The sequence below is a fragment of the Daldinia caldariorum genome, assembly GCF_022478825.1.
Source record: "Daldinia caldariorum strain CBS 122874 unplaced genomic scaffold F4812scaffold_12, whole genome shotgun sequence".
Taxonomy (NCBI): domain Eukaryota; kingdom Fungi; phylum Ascomycota; class Sordariomycetes; order Xylariales; family Hypoxylaceae; genus Daldinia; species Daldinia caldariorum.
In genome coordinates this window covers 440,325-457,314 of record NW_025953048.1, presented here as the reverse complement: position 1 = coordinate 457,314, position 16,990 = coordinate 440,325, and the positions used below count along the sequence as shown (strand labels likewise).

General features: G+C 47.7%; 2 protein-coding genes across 2 annotated transcripts; both read left to right on the top strand.

Moving 5' to 3' along the window:
* Positions 1–3,463: 3,463 nt before the first annotated feature.
* Positions 3,464–6,599, top strand: F4812DRAFT_451884 (transcription factor CTF1; the record flags this gene model as incomplete). Its single annotated transcript, XM_047936273.1, has 4 exons — positions 3,464–3,783; positions 4,000–4,232; positions 4,362–4,888; positions 4,944–6,599. The coding sequence occupies 4 exons, from the start codon at positions 3,464–3,466 to the stop codon at positions 6,597–6,599; spliced, it is 2,736 nt and encodes a 911-aa protein (XP_047788724.1).
* Positions 6,600–8,447: 1,848 nt separating this feature from the next.
* F4812DRAFT_77975 (uncharacterized protein) lies at positions 8,448–11,772 on the top strand. The gene has a single exon (XM_047939423.1). The coding sequence runs from the start codon at positions 8,692–8,694 to the stop codon at positions 11,746–11,748; it is 3,057 nt and encodes a 1,018-aa protein (XP_047788723.1). The 5' UTR covers positions 8,448–8,691; the 3' UTR covers positions 11,749–11,772.
* Positions 11,773–16,990: the final 5,218 nt, after the last annotated feature.

The window sequence follows — 16,990 nt, the reverse complement described above, 5'->3', positions numbered from 1 at the left end:
GGTGAAAACATGATAGTTACGATGCGATATGAATGCTAACTTAGGAGCAACAAAATCCTACCTAACTCAACCTCTTCCGGCCACATATCACATGAAGTTGGAAATGCTCCTATCGCTTACGGCCCGCGACCCACGGCCTTTTCTCCGCATTTGAAAATCATGTCGTTAGTATTGTTGAATAAGACACCTGAAAGCAGGGATTCCAAAGCTGCTAGTGAACAAGACTACGTGTACTATTTGTTGAAACTTGAAAAATACTCTGGAGCCGTAATAACTAGTCACGAGAAGGGGCTAGGTTACTATTGCCCGGATCACTATACACATGGCCTTGTCGGATACCGTCCGGTCTATCGGCGTGTCAACGTAGTGGCCAAGTCACATTACTCACGTCCACAATCCAGACCCGGAGGCCTTAAGCTTGGCATCGGATGGCTGGAAGAAAGACAAGATCTCGATCTGTCACTCAGGTTTTATCTATATAGATAACTGATATTCTTTGTTGGAGCAAGTGAGTGTATATCTAATAATATAATGAAGACTTGTTAGTGTCTCCTTCAAATAAAAGGAGATTATACCGTCAATGTTATACTCTGTAGCAGTTGGATTGTTAGAGAAAAGGCGCCATTAGTCCGACTGGTGAAGCGGAACGGCGTTGGGGCTGAGTAAGAAGTGATGGAAGTCCTTCCGGAAGACCTAGTCCTGACCTAGTCCAGTCCTGATAATAGCACGTACCCAAGTGGAGACTTCTACAGGGTTACGTAATGTGAGGCTAATAGTGAGTAAATGATCGGAGGTACGTTAGGTACCTAGATACATAAGACTGAGGGAGTACAAAGGTACTTAGGTACCTATCTAATCAATGTATCGTCACATTGCATGTGGTCCTTAAGCCCGCCTTTTTCTAAGCTGCAGGTGCTAAATTCATTGGGGGAGATATTTGACCCGCTTTCGCAGTTACATTTTACGCCGACTTTTACGTCTTCAAAGTTGCATTTTTTAGGTTCAAAGTTTGTCTTTTTTTGGGTTGTGTCACCCTGTCATAACGAATCCAAAGACAGATCGTGACCCTAAAGAAATTTCATCGTTGATACGTCACGTTCCTACCCATATATGTACAAGCCAGATAAGCCAGACAAGCTCATGATTTGTGATACGTTATGTCAATCAAATACATAGCAGCATAGTAAAAAAAGGGGGGATTTGCATAATTATCATAACAGAAAAACTATCAAGTTAATGATTCGTATTTTAAATTCTAGAACTTCGACCGATTTCTTCCGCTAGTTAAGCTGAAGCCGAAACTAGTTGTCAATGACAACTCCCAACACGCCAACCCGTCAATACACCAATACGTACCTAACCTATGGCAAATGATTATGATGCTAAAACCTTTTTCTAATGAAGACAATCTCATAGGACACGAGGCCCACTTGGTTTAGGGTTGGCCGCATGCGGCGTTGATGATGACAGAATAAAAGAGTTTAGTACTAATACGCTACGCTAAGGTCTAACGTATTGAAGGTATAGAGCAAGTACCTAACCTAACTAACCTAATGTATTGTATTGTACAATACACCGCGATGACGGTGACAGGTTTGACACCGATACCCCTGAAAATTCCTAAGTTTAGGTACCTTTCAATTGTTAATTACCTGTTACCTCTTTAATGTCTTTCTTCTACCCATCCCGATATTTACCGCCCAAGTTTCTGCGTAACTATCGTTACAATTTGAATGGCATTTATTTCCATTGCGCTTGCAGCTTGTATTTTGCATATCTCATACTCCCAAACTTAGGTACGGAATGCTTGTGTGCAACCGTCTTTTATGTACAGCCGGTTTTATATCGGACAACCCTTGAACCACACGGATCTTTTGTAGGTCGGGCGAACGGCCCTCTATCGTTGTTTGTCTTTGATGTCGTACATGTCAAGGTCTTCAATGGTGACAGGGGTCCGGAGTCTAGATGCCAATTGGGATCAAATTATCCCTTCCCATCGAATTCGACTGAGATTATGATACCCGTTGTTGTTATGGATCCGGCTCTCATACACCCTCACCGACGTTCGGGCAGTCTTTCTGGCAACATATTGAGATTGAGACTTTGTTATTAAGTCGTTTGCATAGACGGGCCCTGCTTGTCGTGTTAGTTGTTACCCAAGAGGCAAGAAGCTAGGTTACCTACCAGTTCCTTCTAACCTTGATGGACATCAATTCCATAGAATTGCATTCCTCTCTTCCCCGCTAAGCTGACTCAAGGTCGTGGCCAACTAAGCCTCCTCGAGACTAGGACACTAAGCAACGTGATGCAATCAATAAATATGCAGAGAACCAGCGACTTGGTATTAATGTAGTGAGTGTATAGGTATTGATGATTGGACGCTCCGCAGGTCCCAAGAGCTGAGTAGCTTCACGGACCAATCAGACCTGGGCGTCGAGCTCTTTTTCACGATCGTGATCCTGAAGGCCAAGGCTGGGGTTATACGGAAAAGAATCGGAATAGGAATCGGAATAACACCCAACTCCCTGGACTCCATACGGTAAGATTGCCATAGCCAGCTGGCTGGTCGTTAGGTACCGTAACTGCAATGTGCTGCGTATGATGTAGATATTGCTTGGTTTGGTACTGGAGTCGACAAATCATATCTCTCCTGTCAAGCCAGGCTATTGCTGTTTAGAGGATCTGTCGAGGTCACAAGGATGGCGAGGCTACGCCTTACCAGTTGCTTCAAAGTTGGGCATGTGAGAAGCCCGTTTTATCGTTCTAACGTTAGTCTCACGAAAGCGTTCCTTGCCGAAGCCAATGATAGGAGACGCACGCGAACACTTATTATGGGGACAGCAAAAGCTAGGTTTTTCAACTAGGATTGCATGCAGGATATTAGACCCATTGTGAGCCCCCATCGGGAATCTGGTGGAGCGGCGACTTTTCCCAGAGAGGCATTCATTTATGGACGGTGGTATTGTGGTAGTAACCTTTAGTACTCTGGTATCTCTGATATTAGTGTTATTGTAACAATGGAATATACATACATAATACCATGAATCCCCCCCACCACCAAATATCCACCTCCACACAATCCCGTCCTATCCACCCGTCCTTTCTTCTTGTAATTCTAAAATTCTTAATTCCTAAACCTTCTCATGCTGTCGAGAATCCTGGGGTCCCGTTTACTAGTTGTCGTTCGGTGTGGAAGTCTGAGGCGGGAGAGAGAGTCTCTCCTCCATAGTTTCGTCGTCGCAAATATCAACTATCTGATACAGCTTACACTTACAAAGCAATCGTCCACCTCGTGACCTTACATTATTACATTCCAATACGTCTTCATAACTTTTACTTTACACCGGAATCTGTCTAAGACATATAGGATAGCTCGGGCCTTTTAGAGTGCAGTTTTTCTTACAAATTTAAGCTACCAGTAGCAACTGCAAGTTCTCGTCTCGTTGGGGAGAAGGTCTACAAGATGGCAATAGGAGACACAGTCCCGGTCCGTTCACCCGAACAACAAACCGACGAATCGGCAAACATCACCATGGCCGACCGCCCATCACCAGTACCGGAGGACAAAGAAACTTCACCAGATTCGAATGCTCAGTCAAAGAAGCGATCAGCGTCAACTTCAGAACCCAATGGCTCGGCAAAGATTACCAAGCGGAGAGCGGCGAGGGCCTGTATTAGTTGCAGAAGCCGAAAAGTTAGGTGTGATGTGGTTGAAGGTGCTCCATGCGGTAATTGCAGATGGGACAACGTCGAATGCATCGTACAGGAGAGTCGTCGTAGGAGGTGAGTTATCATCTTTCCCCTATTCTCTCGTCCTAATGCTCTTGAATTTTCTTGTTATTATTACTCTCTCATTATTCGGCCTAAGTTGCGTCATTCTCCAAATTCTGTCTCATTTTTTCAGCTCCAAAAAAAAAAAAAAATACTTAACTCCAAAACCACGTTTCTACTTTTTGGTGCGGCGAAGCTTACAATCCCTGTCGTTTTTGCGTACTACAGAAAGAATCTTTTTCATTCGACTTCATCAACCGCCTCTCATAGCAGCAATGCCCCGCAGGCTGCCGAGGCCCAGCTAAGAGCGAAGCCCGCAAACCCAGTCGCTATCGCTTCGGCTGCCGCTCCGTTGCATCACTCTAAGGATGCAACTCAATCTCCCGCGTCTGGTAATGATGTAACTTCTTCAGGGGGAGTTTTGGATAGCGGCTTGGAGAGTCACGTTCCTCATTTGCTATGTAAGTCGAGACTGTGGACCTCCAGACTTTCACATGCAAATATGCACCAACCTATCAGCAAGGCGTCAAGCCCCGTGCAACACCCGTAAGCATTACCTTGTTGATTACGAGGACTGACATGTGCTTCAGACCAACGATCAGGACTACGACCTGACCTCGTATTATTGTCTACCCTCCAGGCTAGCAATAATGGATCGAGATACCCCAGCATCTGGCCGAATCCAAACACGTGTCAGAATTCAAGCTCGGCTGCCGGTACGGGGGCCTTGAGGACCGCGCAATTCCTCAGTTCTCTTGAGGAGCCCGATGCTTCATCGCAATTGCCTGCCTTCATCCGGCCTCTACCGGCAAAGATCGCTCCTGAAGATGTGTCCTATCTCCACACCAAGGGAGCCCTCACGCTCCCAAGCCTTAGCCTTCAGAATGCTCTGCTTACCGCTTACGTCGAGTATGTCCATCCTTACATGCCTCTCATTGAGCTGCATGATTTCCTAAGTATGGTCAATGCCCGAGATGGCTTGTACGGTCAAACTAGCTTGTTCCTATACCACTCTGTTATGTTCGCAGCAACCGCTTTCGTTGATGCGAAGTACCTGAAAGATGCGGGCTATGCTAGCAGGAAAGCTGCCCGGAGGGAGTTCTTCTACAAGGCTAGGGTAAGACAGGTACCATTCAAGACCCCCTTGCGCAGTTGTTAACCTAGGTATTTAGCTTTTATACGACTTCGATTACGAGAGCGACCGCCTCATTCTCGTACAAGGACTTTTGTTGATGACATATTGGTACGAGACGCCGGACGACCAAAAGGACACATGGCATTGGATGGGAGTCGCGATCTCGTTAGCACACACCATCGGTCTGCACCGAAATCCGGCCAATACCAACATGACGCCGAGGAAACAGAAGCTGTGGAAAAGAATCTGGTGGTCGTGCTTCATGCGGGATAGGCTGATCGCATTGGGTATGCGACGACCGACACGGATAAAGGATGAAGACTTCGATGTTCCGATGTTGGACGAGCAGGATTTCGAGATTGAGCCGCTGGCAGACGAAGTTCAGATCATCGGCCCCGAGTGCACGTTAGTGCGCGATGTTGTGATGCAGCAGGAACTTGCATTGATGTGCGTTGCAAAGGCAAAGCTCTGTCTTTGCATTAGCCACATGCTGAAGGCGCAGTACTCTGTTCTCATCAGGGATAAGTCGAGGGCGGAAAACACCACGAATAGCACCATGATGTTATTCCCTAACAAACAGCTCGACAACGTAGAAAGTGTTAACTCATGCGACTTGGAGCTGCTCGCGTGGGTACAATCACTTCCACCCTGCTGCCAGTACAGACCCTTGTCAGCCCTGGATCTGAAAAACGGTCGCGCAACTATCGCCGTACACCGTAATCTGTTACATATGGTGTATTACACGACAATATCGGCTCTTCACCGACCACAATTCCTTCCCTCGTCTCCGACGCATGCACCCCAGACGTCAGCTCAAGTCCAGGAGATATCACGGACGCGGGTCCGTGACGCTGCAGCTCAGATTACGCGCATGGTTACCGACTTGCATACCCTGCGGCTGGAGAAATATCTTCCGACAACGGGTGTGACCGTGATCCTCCCTGCTATGATTATCCACTTGTTAGAGATGAAAAACCCGCTGCCGCAGCCCCGCGATATCGCCATGCGAGGCTTCAAGCAGTGCATGAAGGTGATGGAGAAGCTGCGCGACATCTACTCGGCGGCGGACTACGCGGTCGCGTTCCTGGACGCGGCGCTGCGAAAGGCGGCTATCGACTTGCAGGTAGCGCAGAACCAAGCGTACGCGATGGGGACCGGGACCACTGCTACTACTACCACAGTCAAGAAGCCCCTGGCTCAATTTACGACGCCTGCCACTGCGTCCGTAATCGAAAACATGACGACGCCCCCGCCAGAGAACGCACCGTACGCGACGACGCAGGAGGCTAGCCTGTTCACGAAACCTGCGCCTCAGCCGTTCGTGCCACCGGCGGATCTGATCGCGACAGCGGCCCACTCGCCCCCCCACACGGAGAAGGACGTGCTGACGCCCAGCGCGAGCGGGTCCTCGGATGGCCACGCCGCGCCCCTGGACATCGAGATGGACTTCGACAGCCTAGACCACCACGACGAGTTCGACTGGAACGCGCTCACGGGCACGAATATCGACTTCGACCAGTGGCTGCAGTTCCCCAACGAAGGCATGGGGAACACTGCCGCAAGGACAACAATAACTGGTGGTGGTACTGGTGGCGCCGGGGTGGGGGGCCTGGTCACGATGAGCGATATCGACGGCTCGGCGAACTTTAACTTAGGTTTTGAGGGCACCGGACAGGGGGGCGTCGTTTCGTAAGGGGGGGGACGGGGGACGCCAGCTAATGAACGCTATGACTGATTAATTATATTGGAACATTGTGGGGTGTTGAGACTTGTTGGCGACGCAAAAAGACAAGGCTTGACTTTGCTTATTTGGGGACACTACTAATGGCGTTGCGGCCATTTTTTTTCTTACAATACCGTCTTTGCTATATAGATGTGGACATGTATAGGTAATTTTTATTTTCACGGGTCAAAGGCGTTGGGGTAGGTTAACGTGGAAAGGGGGTTCTCGAAAAGTTCTGTCTGGTTTTAGAGGGGGCTGTATATAGTCGGTGCGGGGCTTTTCTTTTCTTCTTTTTTCTTCTTTTTCATTCATTCTTTTTTCTATACCCTTGACGAGTATAGAATTACAAGGGGGAAGGAGAAGGAGGGAAAGGAGTGATCTCACTCGTGCTTTATAGACTTGGGGCGGATTTGGTATAATGACAGGTAGTTGAAATGAATATATTGACACGTCTTCTTACCTATCTATAACTATGCGCTGAGTACCTAATGACAAGATATATATATATATATAAATAGATGATCTACAGTGTAGTGCAACCAGAGCTTATACCTAATAGTACCTTGGCTGAAAAGAGGCTTAAAAAGAGGCTCTGGTGTAATAGATAAATTGGTTTGGCTGGCGGTGTGGCTCTGTGGTTCTTGAGATGGACAAGGTAGCTTGCTGCACATCATCTTTTCCCTGCAGCGAAAAGCTACGAGATCTGAATGTGATATCTAGTATCTAAAAAAGATGAATAAGATAGCATCGTGTACACTACCTGTTTTACGTACCTAACATACCAAGTAGGCAGTTACACGTGTTTCTATGACTTGGACAAAGGTTACCTAAGGTACGCAATTAATCATAAGTCTCTTCTAATAGGCTATGAGAGAGGCCTCAATATAGCGTAATGGCCTAGAAAAAAGAAGAATCAGGTATCAGCACAAGTCAGAAAATACGAAGGTTAGGTAGGTACATAGTACTGTATAATCTTTTATTCCATGGGAAATTATCTGGTAGATGTCTCGGCGTACCTCATTTTCGGGTAGGATATTTTAATGAATAGACAAGGGTGGGGCCTAAAACAAGGGGACCTGGGCCAGCTAGGTAAGGTTAGGTTAGGCTAGTGATACTTATTCATACTTGGTTCCAGCATACTTTCATAATAGTTTAATGAGCTTTTAGCGCTCTAGAGCTAATAATGGTTGTCCGGGCGGTTCGCCGTTTCCACAATTTGTATTGAAAGCCACGAAGTACCTGGATCTGGTAGCTCACATGAAACCCGTCCAATTGGATACGCGCTGTACTTCCCGGCTTGTACCTACCTAGCTTCCGCGCGAAGCTCTCTCTAAGGTACTTCGTAGTTCTTTTTCGCATTCGAACCTCTCCCCAGCTTCTTGTATCTCCTACTTTTTTGGCCCTACATACAGTCCCGGTTCCTTTCATTCGCTTCTCTCTTCTCTTTTATGCTTTTTTTCCCTTTCGCCTAAGTTATCCATTAGGTTTATTGTGTTTTCACTTCCTTGTTGTTTTTTTGTTATTTAAAGTAAATGCGCATTACAATTACTGCATCAACTGCATCACTTCGTAATCCCGCCGCTCCTTTGAACACGTCGCATACCCACCTGTCGCGCATATCGCCAATGACGAGCAGCCTCTAAACCTAAGTCTATCCGAGACCAATCCACCTTAGCTACGTTGCCAGGTTACTGAATATTTATCTGCGGGTATCCGGACGACTTGAAACCTCTCTTTTCGAAAACCCGCCGGCTTTCTGGAATCGCAGTGAGCGGTCCCCCCAGCTGTTCCCCCCTTCTTTGTATTACGAAGAGAGGAATTTACGGGAAGGCGGAAAGGCGAACAGGGTCCTTGGATGTAGTAAAGTTCGAGGCGAAGGAAATGAAAGTTTACAAACGACAAGCTCAACTACCAACGCTTCCCGTCATGGAGGATCGAATTTAATAATTTCCCGCACTTACACCTTTCCGTGTCGACAAGTCATATTCGAGCTGGAAATGCCGGTTCGGAAAGCTATACCGCGCAAAGAAACCCGGATACTAACCTATAGCAATTAGAAGACATGGCCGAACAGCGAGTTTTCACGCCTTCCGGCTCACGGGGCGCTGTTCGACGACACTTTCGTTCGAGCTCCCAGTCTCAGTCGCAGTCTCCTGCTCACAATTCCCATCGTCCTATCGACGACTTGCTTTCTCAGCTTACACCTCTTTCGGCAGTAGATGCTCTCCGATTCCCTACGGGAGCCTTAAAAACATGTATGGACAGAGCCTCGGCCTCCGAGCAGGCCTTTGCGATGAAAACGGCGACCGCCTCCCAGAAGATACATGAGTGGTTCGATGAGCTCTCCAGCTGGCCTTGGCCCAAGGACAACTCTTCCGCCGGGTTCAAGATGCCTTCTAACAAGGGCAGCAGCCCATCCGACCCGAAGACACCAGGAGATGATTCTAACGACGAGTTGGCGGAAACTGGTCTGCTTTTCGATGGAGGTTATCTTGGTAGTCTTCCTGCCGCCGATGTGGATCGATACGAGAAACGGGTCGAAAAAATACAACGAGAGTTGGACGACCTAGACCTCGAGGAGATTAAAAAACAAGTTCTACACAATCATATTATGCCACTTTCCCGACCTGGCACTCCACTATTCGAAGGTGACCGCTCGCTTACGTCCACTCTTATGTTCTCGAAGATGGAAGATCTGACTGCGGTCGTTACTGCGATAATCGTACAGGCCCTTCCTTGCCTGTCCAGACTGTCCAGACTGCTGAGTATGTGGAGCGCGCGTTTTGTGGTCCTGCGAAAAGTACCGTCATTACATTTTATGATGGCAGATGCCAAGATGGCATTGCGTTCCGGCTGGAACGCCATCGACTCGGCCGAGTCACGCCCTCCAAGCTCGGCCGGACACGATAACATGAAAAAGAAGCCTCGCCGACTTTCCAGGAATGAATTTGAGATCATAAAGGGCGTCATACAAAAGAAGATAATGAAACCAGGCCAAGTCCTAGACTCTATGCTTGACTCTCTAGAGGGATCAACAGATACTTTACCGGATGAGTGGTTGGACCGCATGGAGGCGATTGAAAAAGATTATACTTCGTGGGAGACGACCGCTGAGCAGAAAGTCCGAGAGAACGAGGGGTCTGCTCCATTTAAGGGATATCCCGCGCACGGGTCTCATACCGGACCAGAAACCCCCCGACCAAAAATAAAGGTCCATGGTCCAAGCCCAACTAGAGATCTACCTGATGTTAGTCAGTTTGCCTCACCTCCGATGCCATTCGAACAATCCTCGGCAATTAGACCAGGACGAAGGCCAAGCTTACCCAACCCCGGGCCGTCGCGGAGAAGATCTACGGTTTCTTCCCGGAAGGAGGGCGGGGTGAGACTCTTGACCGAGGAACGAAGTAAGATCATTCGGAGGTCAGCTTCGCAAACCTTCGAACCAGCAAGACACGTAGCGTCTCGACGTGCTATGGGCCCAGGAAGTACGGCCAGAGGAGCAAGCTTCAGTTACGACGGTGCTCATGAAGGGAGACCCGCAAAGATCCCAACAGCCAAGTCGACGGGCGTGCTACCCAATTCTGCACGTCTTCCCCATGTTAAACAACCTCGAGGTCAGGTACAAGACAAATATAGAAATAGCCGAAATGGTCCAGTCCTAGGTGAAGTTAATCGCAACATGGTCCGCAGCCATTCCCAAGAATCCAACAAATCCGATACAGCAGTTGGGGGCGGGGCGGCTTTACTCGAGGATGATATTGACTTGTTGGAACCTTCGGTTCTGGAAGCAGTGGATGAGGAACGTGAAGAACCTGAGTTGCCCCCAGCCCGGTTCGAAGAACGAAAGAGCAGCACGGGATCTGTCGCTTCCACGGTCATTCATGACCCCCTTGACGGTGGAGTCTTTCTAGGTCACTCTGATAATGGGTCCTTCAGAGAGGGGTCTATGGAACCAGATCTACCACGTTTAGCGGACCCCGATGAGCCATTCTCGAGTGATGGTATGAGTCCACCTAGCTCTCCACCCATGCGATACAAGAATCGGTCTACCTCGGTTACTTTTAAGGATGTTCCTGAGGTTGCGCACTTGCCACATGCCAGTAGCACTCCACCCCAGAGCCCTATCGAGTCACCAGAGACCATAGACGGTGATGGCTCTTTCGAATACGATAGCCAGTCCGGCAGTCCAGGCCGTATGAGCTCTCTTAACGAAGATGAACATCTTCAACAACAGATTAGCAATCTTCTTGAGTCTATCCCGGCTAGGATCCGTCTTAAGAGGACCCCTGGCGTCAATTTGAACCCACCTGACTTTCAGTACCCCTCGCAACCTAAGCCTAAATCCTCAAATGGCACACGCCGGAGCAACTCTGCTTTATCCTCGCGTGGAGGAACACCGTCCTTCTCTCGCAGCGTAACTCCTTCGTTTATGTTAACCCCAGCGAGAGAGCCTCGGCCCAGGTCAAAAAGCAGCCAAGGAATTAGAGTTTACCATTTGTCGCGATCCACCGGCGAGCCTCCTCTCAAACTATTGATTCGTAGTGTGGGAGAGAATGGCGAGAGAGTTATGGTACGAATTGGTGGCGGGTGGGCTGATTTGGGCGAATATCTTCGAGAATATGCGATACATCACGGCTCACGGTCTAGGGGTGAAGGAAAGGTGGATATCAAAGATGTACCTACCGCACCGCCTGCTGCAGGGTCAAGTCCGACAAGCCGACCCAGCTCTGCCATGGATGGTTCTCCAGTTTCGCCTTTGGCAATTCGCAAGACTAGAAGGAGTGTGGGTTCCGATGGAGCACCAGTGAAGTTTCCAAATATACCATTTGCTAGTCTTCCAGAAGATGTGGAGGAGACATCACCTCCAGAAATAGCGACTAGGTCACGCTCCTCGTCGCATATGGATTGGGATGGGGAGGATAGCGCCCTAGGTCTGGCGGGTCCGAAAGGGAGACGCGTAGACATGAGTGATGAAAGCCGGGCTTGGGTCGAGAGTGTGAAGGAGAAGGTCCGAATTGCTAGCAACGATCGGGTACCACCTCCGGAGCAACGAGTAGACACGAAGTTTGGCGAGATGGGTAGAGTCGGCGGTACTAAACGGTTGTTCAGGAAGCACTAGGGATATCTCTACGACCCGTAACGTACTTTAACTAAAAAAGGAGTCACGTCAGGGGAGTAAACAGGGAGTTGGGATTGCTCTGGGGAAGGGGACAATGGAGAGGAATATTCCGTGAGAATAAACCCGGGAATGAGGATACGGTTCGGTTAGCATTCCAGGCCGGTGTTCAACGGTTCTTTTATCATAAACGGGCGGCTCTACGGTTCGAGTGTCTACTGTGCACATTCACACACAAACACATACATACCTCATAAGTTTCTTTTTTGTCATCAAGCATATACTGCTACCGAGCCCAATACCCCCTATTTTCTTGACAATCATTTGGCACTTACAAAAAGTGTTAGGACATTCGTCCGTTTACAGACAAGCACTTGGAATGCGGAAACGCAAGTAAATACAAACTACATTGATATTAAACATTTTGGTTATCTATGTGATTTTATATATAACTATGTGAATATGGTCATTATGTTACTTTCTATAGAACTATTTGAGGCAATGAATCTAATAAGCTGGTATGCCAAAAGGCCTTGATCAAGAAGACCTAGCGAGGCTTTAAACTTCAACGTGCACAAGCTTCTTCACTTATTTTGATTCTACGTAACTTAGACAAACGGAGATACATAGGCCCAACCTACTGCATCCACGTCGAAATATCTCGAAGCCTGAAATCAGCGGTTGTCTTTGGACCGGGGAAGTGGTAATGTGGGGGGGAGCTGAAGGAAATACTTTGCGAGTTAACTCGCCCCGTAACACGTTGCGGCGGCTGCCCTACGGCTTTCGTGGCTACTTGCATGTTGCTTCTCGGGTCGCGCTCGCACGAGGGGGATCTGGCTGGGCCGTTTCTCCTTCTCAAGAAGTATGTATGTAGGTATGTACCTAACCTTAGGTACCTAAGGTAGGCAGCGTCCGTACGGTTGGGGGAAGGCTAGACCGGCTCGGACTTTGGCGCAGAGCCACCCCCGGGACGGGGAAGATGGATGAATGGGGCTGTGAGGGAATCCTCGTGGAGCTTGATGATGGAGTCCGGGCTCCGGTTACTACTGGACATCTGAGGGGTGTACGTGGACGTGTAGATACGGTACTTGGATTTAGTATAGGGGAGTCTGTCAAAGCGAAGGGCACACCATATGACTACGAGATTTTGGACGGTTACTTTTTTCTTTTTTTTTTCTTTTTTTTTTTTCTATCTGGGGTAGTATAAACCCCTTGATCGGGCAACCAACATACGTTAATCTAGTGCAATGCGATTGCGGTTGTGATGGTGATGGTGACTTTTTGCCTTGTGCCCAAGTTGCACCTCTCTCTCTATATCTCGCCCCTGTTTCCCCCGACCAAGCTCGACTTGTTCGCTTCCGTATGACAATCCCGAACGTCGAGTGCAACAGCGCCCTATATCTTGTATCGCGCGAAACGGTAGTATACATGTAGGCTATATTTTTTCCGCATATGCCATGTCCCCATACCCATGCGCCGTGCATCGAGACTCGTCCTGTAGCGGACCGTGCCGTGGCAAACGGCAAAGCCTAAACTAAACCTTCCCCCCCGTGTTGGATGGGGGCGATACTGGGCTCTGTCGTCCTACGGAAAGCTGCCACGCGTTCGGCTTTCGGTCGACACGATTTTTATCTTGATGGGGGTGTGGAGAAGTGCTTTTTTTGTTTTTGTTTTTCTTCTTTTCTTTTGACAGCCTACCGCTCATACCTGCCTACTTACCTGGGTATGTGTTCAGCTCCGGGTTTGATAACGATCTCTCGCCTCCACGTCGATTTCGCTTGCCTCGGCCCGTAGGGGATAGGCTGCCCCGTGTGGATCGACGTTGCTACCTACCCAGGGGGCGGCCGGTTGCAGATTCCGTTATCGGGTCGGGCTTTGCGCATTTCGATGTCTTTGGCTGGATAAGTGAAGTGAGATATGGGGTTTATACGTCTAGACATAACGACCTGTTGAAGAAGTTTATTATTTCGATAACCAAGAGCTTGTCGTTATTATGATCACGGGAGACGTCGTATTCCTCACAATATCTACTTGTTCATATTAATCAACTATGTTCGTGCTACTATCTACACGTAGATATGTAGGAGTGGCTAGCTTGCCTCCTCTGGCAACGTTATCTATTCTCATAAGGAGGCACCATCATGATGCTCCCTGATAACAATTTTATGAGCTGTCGTGACGTGGTTCCTATTATAGGAAACGGCAATTTACGCGGCATTTAAACCTCTTATTAGGCTCGGTACGTTAGGTAGGAAGATGCTAGATGCAAGGGCCAAATCTGCTCCTATATTGACAACCCCGTGGAAGTATACTCTAGCCCTACAGAGTTCTAGAAGCTCTAAATGCTCCATCTTTATTACGGATTGATACTACCTTGTTATACTGGGGGTAATTATGGTAACGGTCGGGTTCTTTTTCCAAATCCAGACTATAACTTTCTCTCCTTCGTATTGTAATCATAGCGGAGAACACAACAGTATCGGTACTGAGCTGTCCTAGCTGTGCCAAGGGGCACTACGGAATTATACCCGTATCCAATAGCTATATCTCCCGATATTATTGGCAGGTTGGGACTATTCTCAGCCGTTGTGCTTACGTCGACTACGAGCCTGACTACGAGTGTGAAGGTGTTTGCTGCTACTGCGAGACTTCGTGTACTAAGCATAGGTATCCATTATGTCTTTTTCTTAGCAATATCAACAACTTCGCTAAGTGTAGTACGATGTTAGAGTGTAACGGTTCTTATACGATCCTTTTGATATTGATTTCTTCATATTTACGTAACTGCCATGCTTTTTGGGCAATATCCTATCAGTTCCTTGTATTATCTTAGGTACGCTCTTCTTTTTTTCGACAAACTTTACTGTTATGTGCTTTTTTTTCTTTTCTTTTTTCCCGTTCAAACAAGAATTAGGGTCTTAATTTTGATAAGTGAGGCTTCCTCACATCATTCTGCATCGCTGATTGGGAATTACCCATAGGTACGCAACACGTATCGGCAAAATATACCTTATGTGTTAATACGTTCGAGCTGCGTCCTCGAGTGGGACTAACAGCAAACAAAGCCTCGCCCGATGGTTTCTCCTATGATATCCGTGCGAGTCATCTCAAGTCAAGCCTTTATTCGGGTGACAAGACGACCCTGGATCGGATGTTCTCTGAACACAAGACGTGGGTTAAGTGCGATGGTGCCTATTTCAACCAACTGTACCGTCGGATTTTCGTATTTATTGCCAAAGGGTCAAAGGAACCATGATAGATCGATTTCAAGGTCCAGCAGTCCTCTTCGCTGTTCGTCAGAGATTGGTCGCCTTTTTATGACGGGCCTAGTTGATGTGGTTGTTAAAGTTAATCGGGACCGTATGACGAGATCTACAGCCTCACGTACGATTTAAGAGGGTGGCGCCATTCTGCAGAAGTAGCGTAGCCCGCCGCCGAGACTTTTTATCAATGTTCCCCCCCCCCCCCCAAAAGGCTGGGGAAATACATAATAGATGGGAGATAAAAGAAAAAGGTGTGACAACCATGATCTTCATTACGCGAACCACTATTTTATTTTGTGGCCGCCGTGGCCCTATGGTGGCTCTAAGGGGTCCCAGCACAACGGAATCTCGATATTGTCGATATTAAGATGCATGGCATCGGGTGTGCATCTCGGCGAATAGCGTGTTTTCGTGATAATTTAATGCTACCTTGACGATCATGAGAACTGTATCCGAGGCATCATAGTTCATACGTACTTGCGAACACAGGAATGCGGTGAGACTTTGGGTAGAGGCACAGAGCAAGAAGATTCTACTTAAACCTTCTACAAGGAAAAAAAAGAAGAAAAAAAAGAAAAAAGAAAAACGGTCGCACAGGTGAGACGTCGGAGTTTTGATCTGCATGTTAGCTTACAGGGTCATGTTGCTACCAGATAGCTTCTTTTAGGAGCTATGCTTGAGACGAAGTCACCAACACGTTGATAACTTGCAAGCCAACGAACCCCTTTACTTACAGCATGCGAGACAACTGTTGGGGATAATTGTCTACCTAAAGCGTGTTCATATCCCGTACTATATGCATTCTGACTTAATAGATTGCATAGCCTAGCTGCAAGTCGCTTTACTCAGTAATAAGAACCATTCATTTTAACACTTCTTAACTTGCTAATCTTACTCCCTACGTACAAAGGGGGCGTATTGTGTCATACTACGAACATGGAGGTTATCAATTTTCTTTTTCTGCCTTGCACGACCTCTACGCTCTACCTATCAACTAATGTATGGAGGAGGTAGGTAAGTTGTTGCGAATTCGATAAAAAAAAAAGTTGTAATCCAACCTCGCAAGCCACTTTATTTCTTCAGCTTTTGCTGACCACCCTTCTTCTCAGCAAAGTTGTGATACCCCCTTGCCGAAGGCGCGCAGCACAGCATCGCAGATCAAGACGTCAATATAACCTGATGATTTGATGGCGCAAATTATGGCTGAAACTGTCAATGCTGCTCAACCTACACCTTGTTTAGATGTCGGTGAGGCGAGGCGACACGTTGGCAGGCGGACAAGTTTCCCTTGGGTAAAAGCGCGTTCCGTGAAGTCGCCTCACCGTTGGTTCAACGAATTTCGTTGTGTAGACAGTTAGATAGATATTTCAACGCCCGAACTAATAGTCAGCGAATATGCGTACGGCGTGTACTCGGGCGAGAAGGGTCTTATGTATTAAGGGTACAGGTATCTATTCCAATGTTATGCAGAATATGCAGTGCGACACACACATAGGAAACGAAGTTGCTCCAAGGCCACAAAGCCCATAAGAATGGGTCATAGATCTCACTCGATAATTCGATAACTCGATAAAACCTGCGGAGCAAGTTGTTGTTCAGTTTCAACCAATTCGAGTTGCCTGGTTAGGATTAGTGAGGGGCAAAGGGATTGCCGGTTCATCGTGACTAGCCTAGATACGGATGTTTTATGGATGCAACTCTCGAGACGACAAGGTCGAGCAAGGTCGAGCAGGTCGAATAAGAACCCGTAGAAAGACCCCTGCTTTTTTCCACCCCGCTTCCATTTCCATCATTTGCATATGAGCTGCAGTAGCAGAACCATTAGAACCATTAGAACCATTGAAACCATTGAAACCATTAGGTACCGCGGCGAACAATACACCACCTCTACTACATACCTAGGTACCTTACCTATAATATAAATCCACGGCACTTGAAATACGCCTTTATATCATTTTCGTCATTAGCCAAGGTAGCTGAGT

Bases quoted from the DNA above. Each gene is read 5' to 3' on its own strand.
- F4812DRAFT_77975 (XM_047939423.1), top strand. From the start codon at position 8,692: ATGGCCGAACAGCGAGTTTTCACGCCTTCCGGCTCACGGGGCGCTGTT.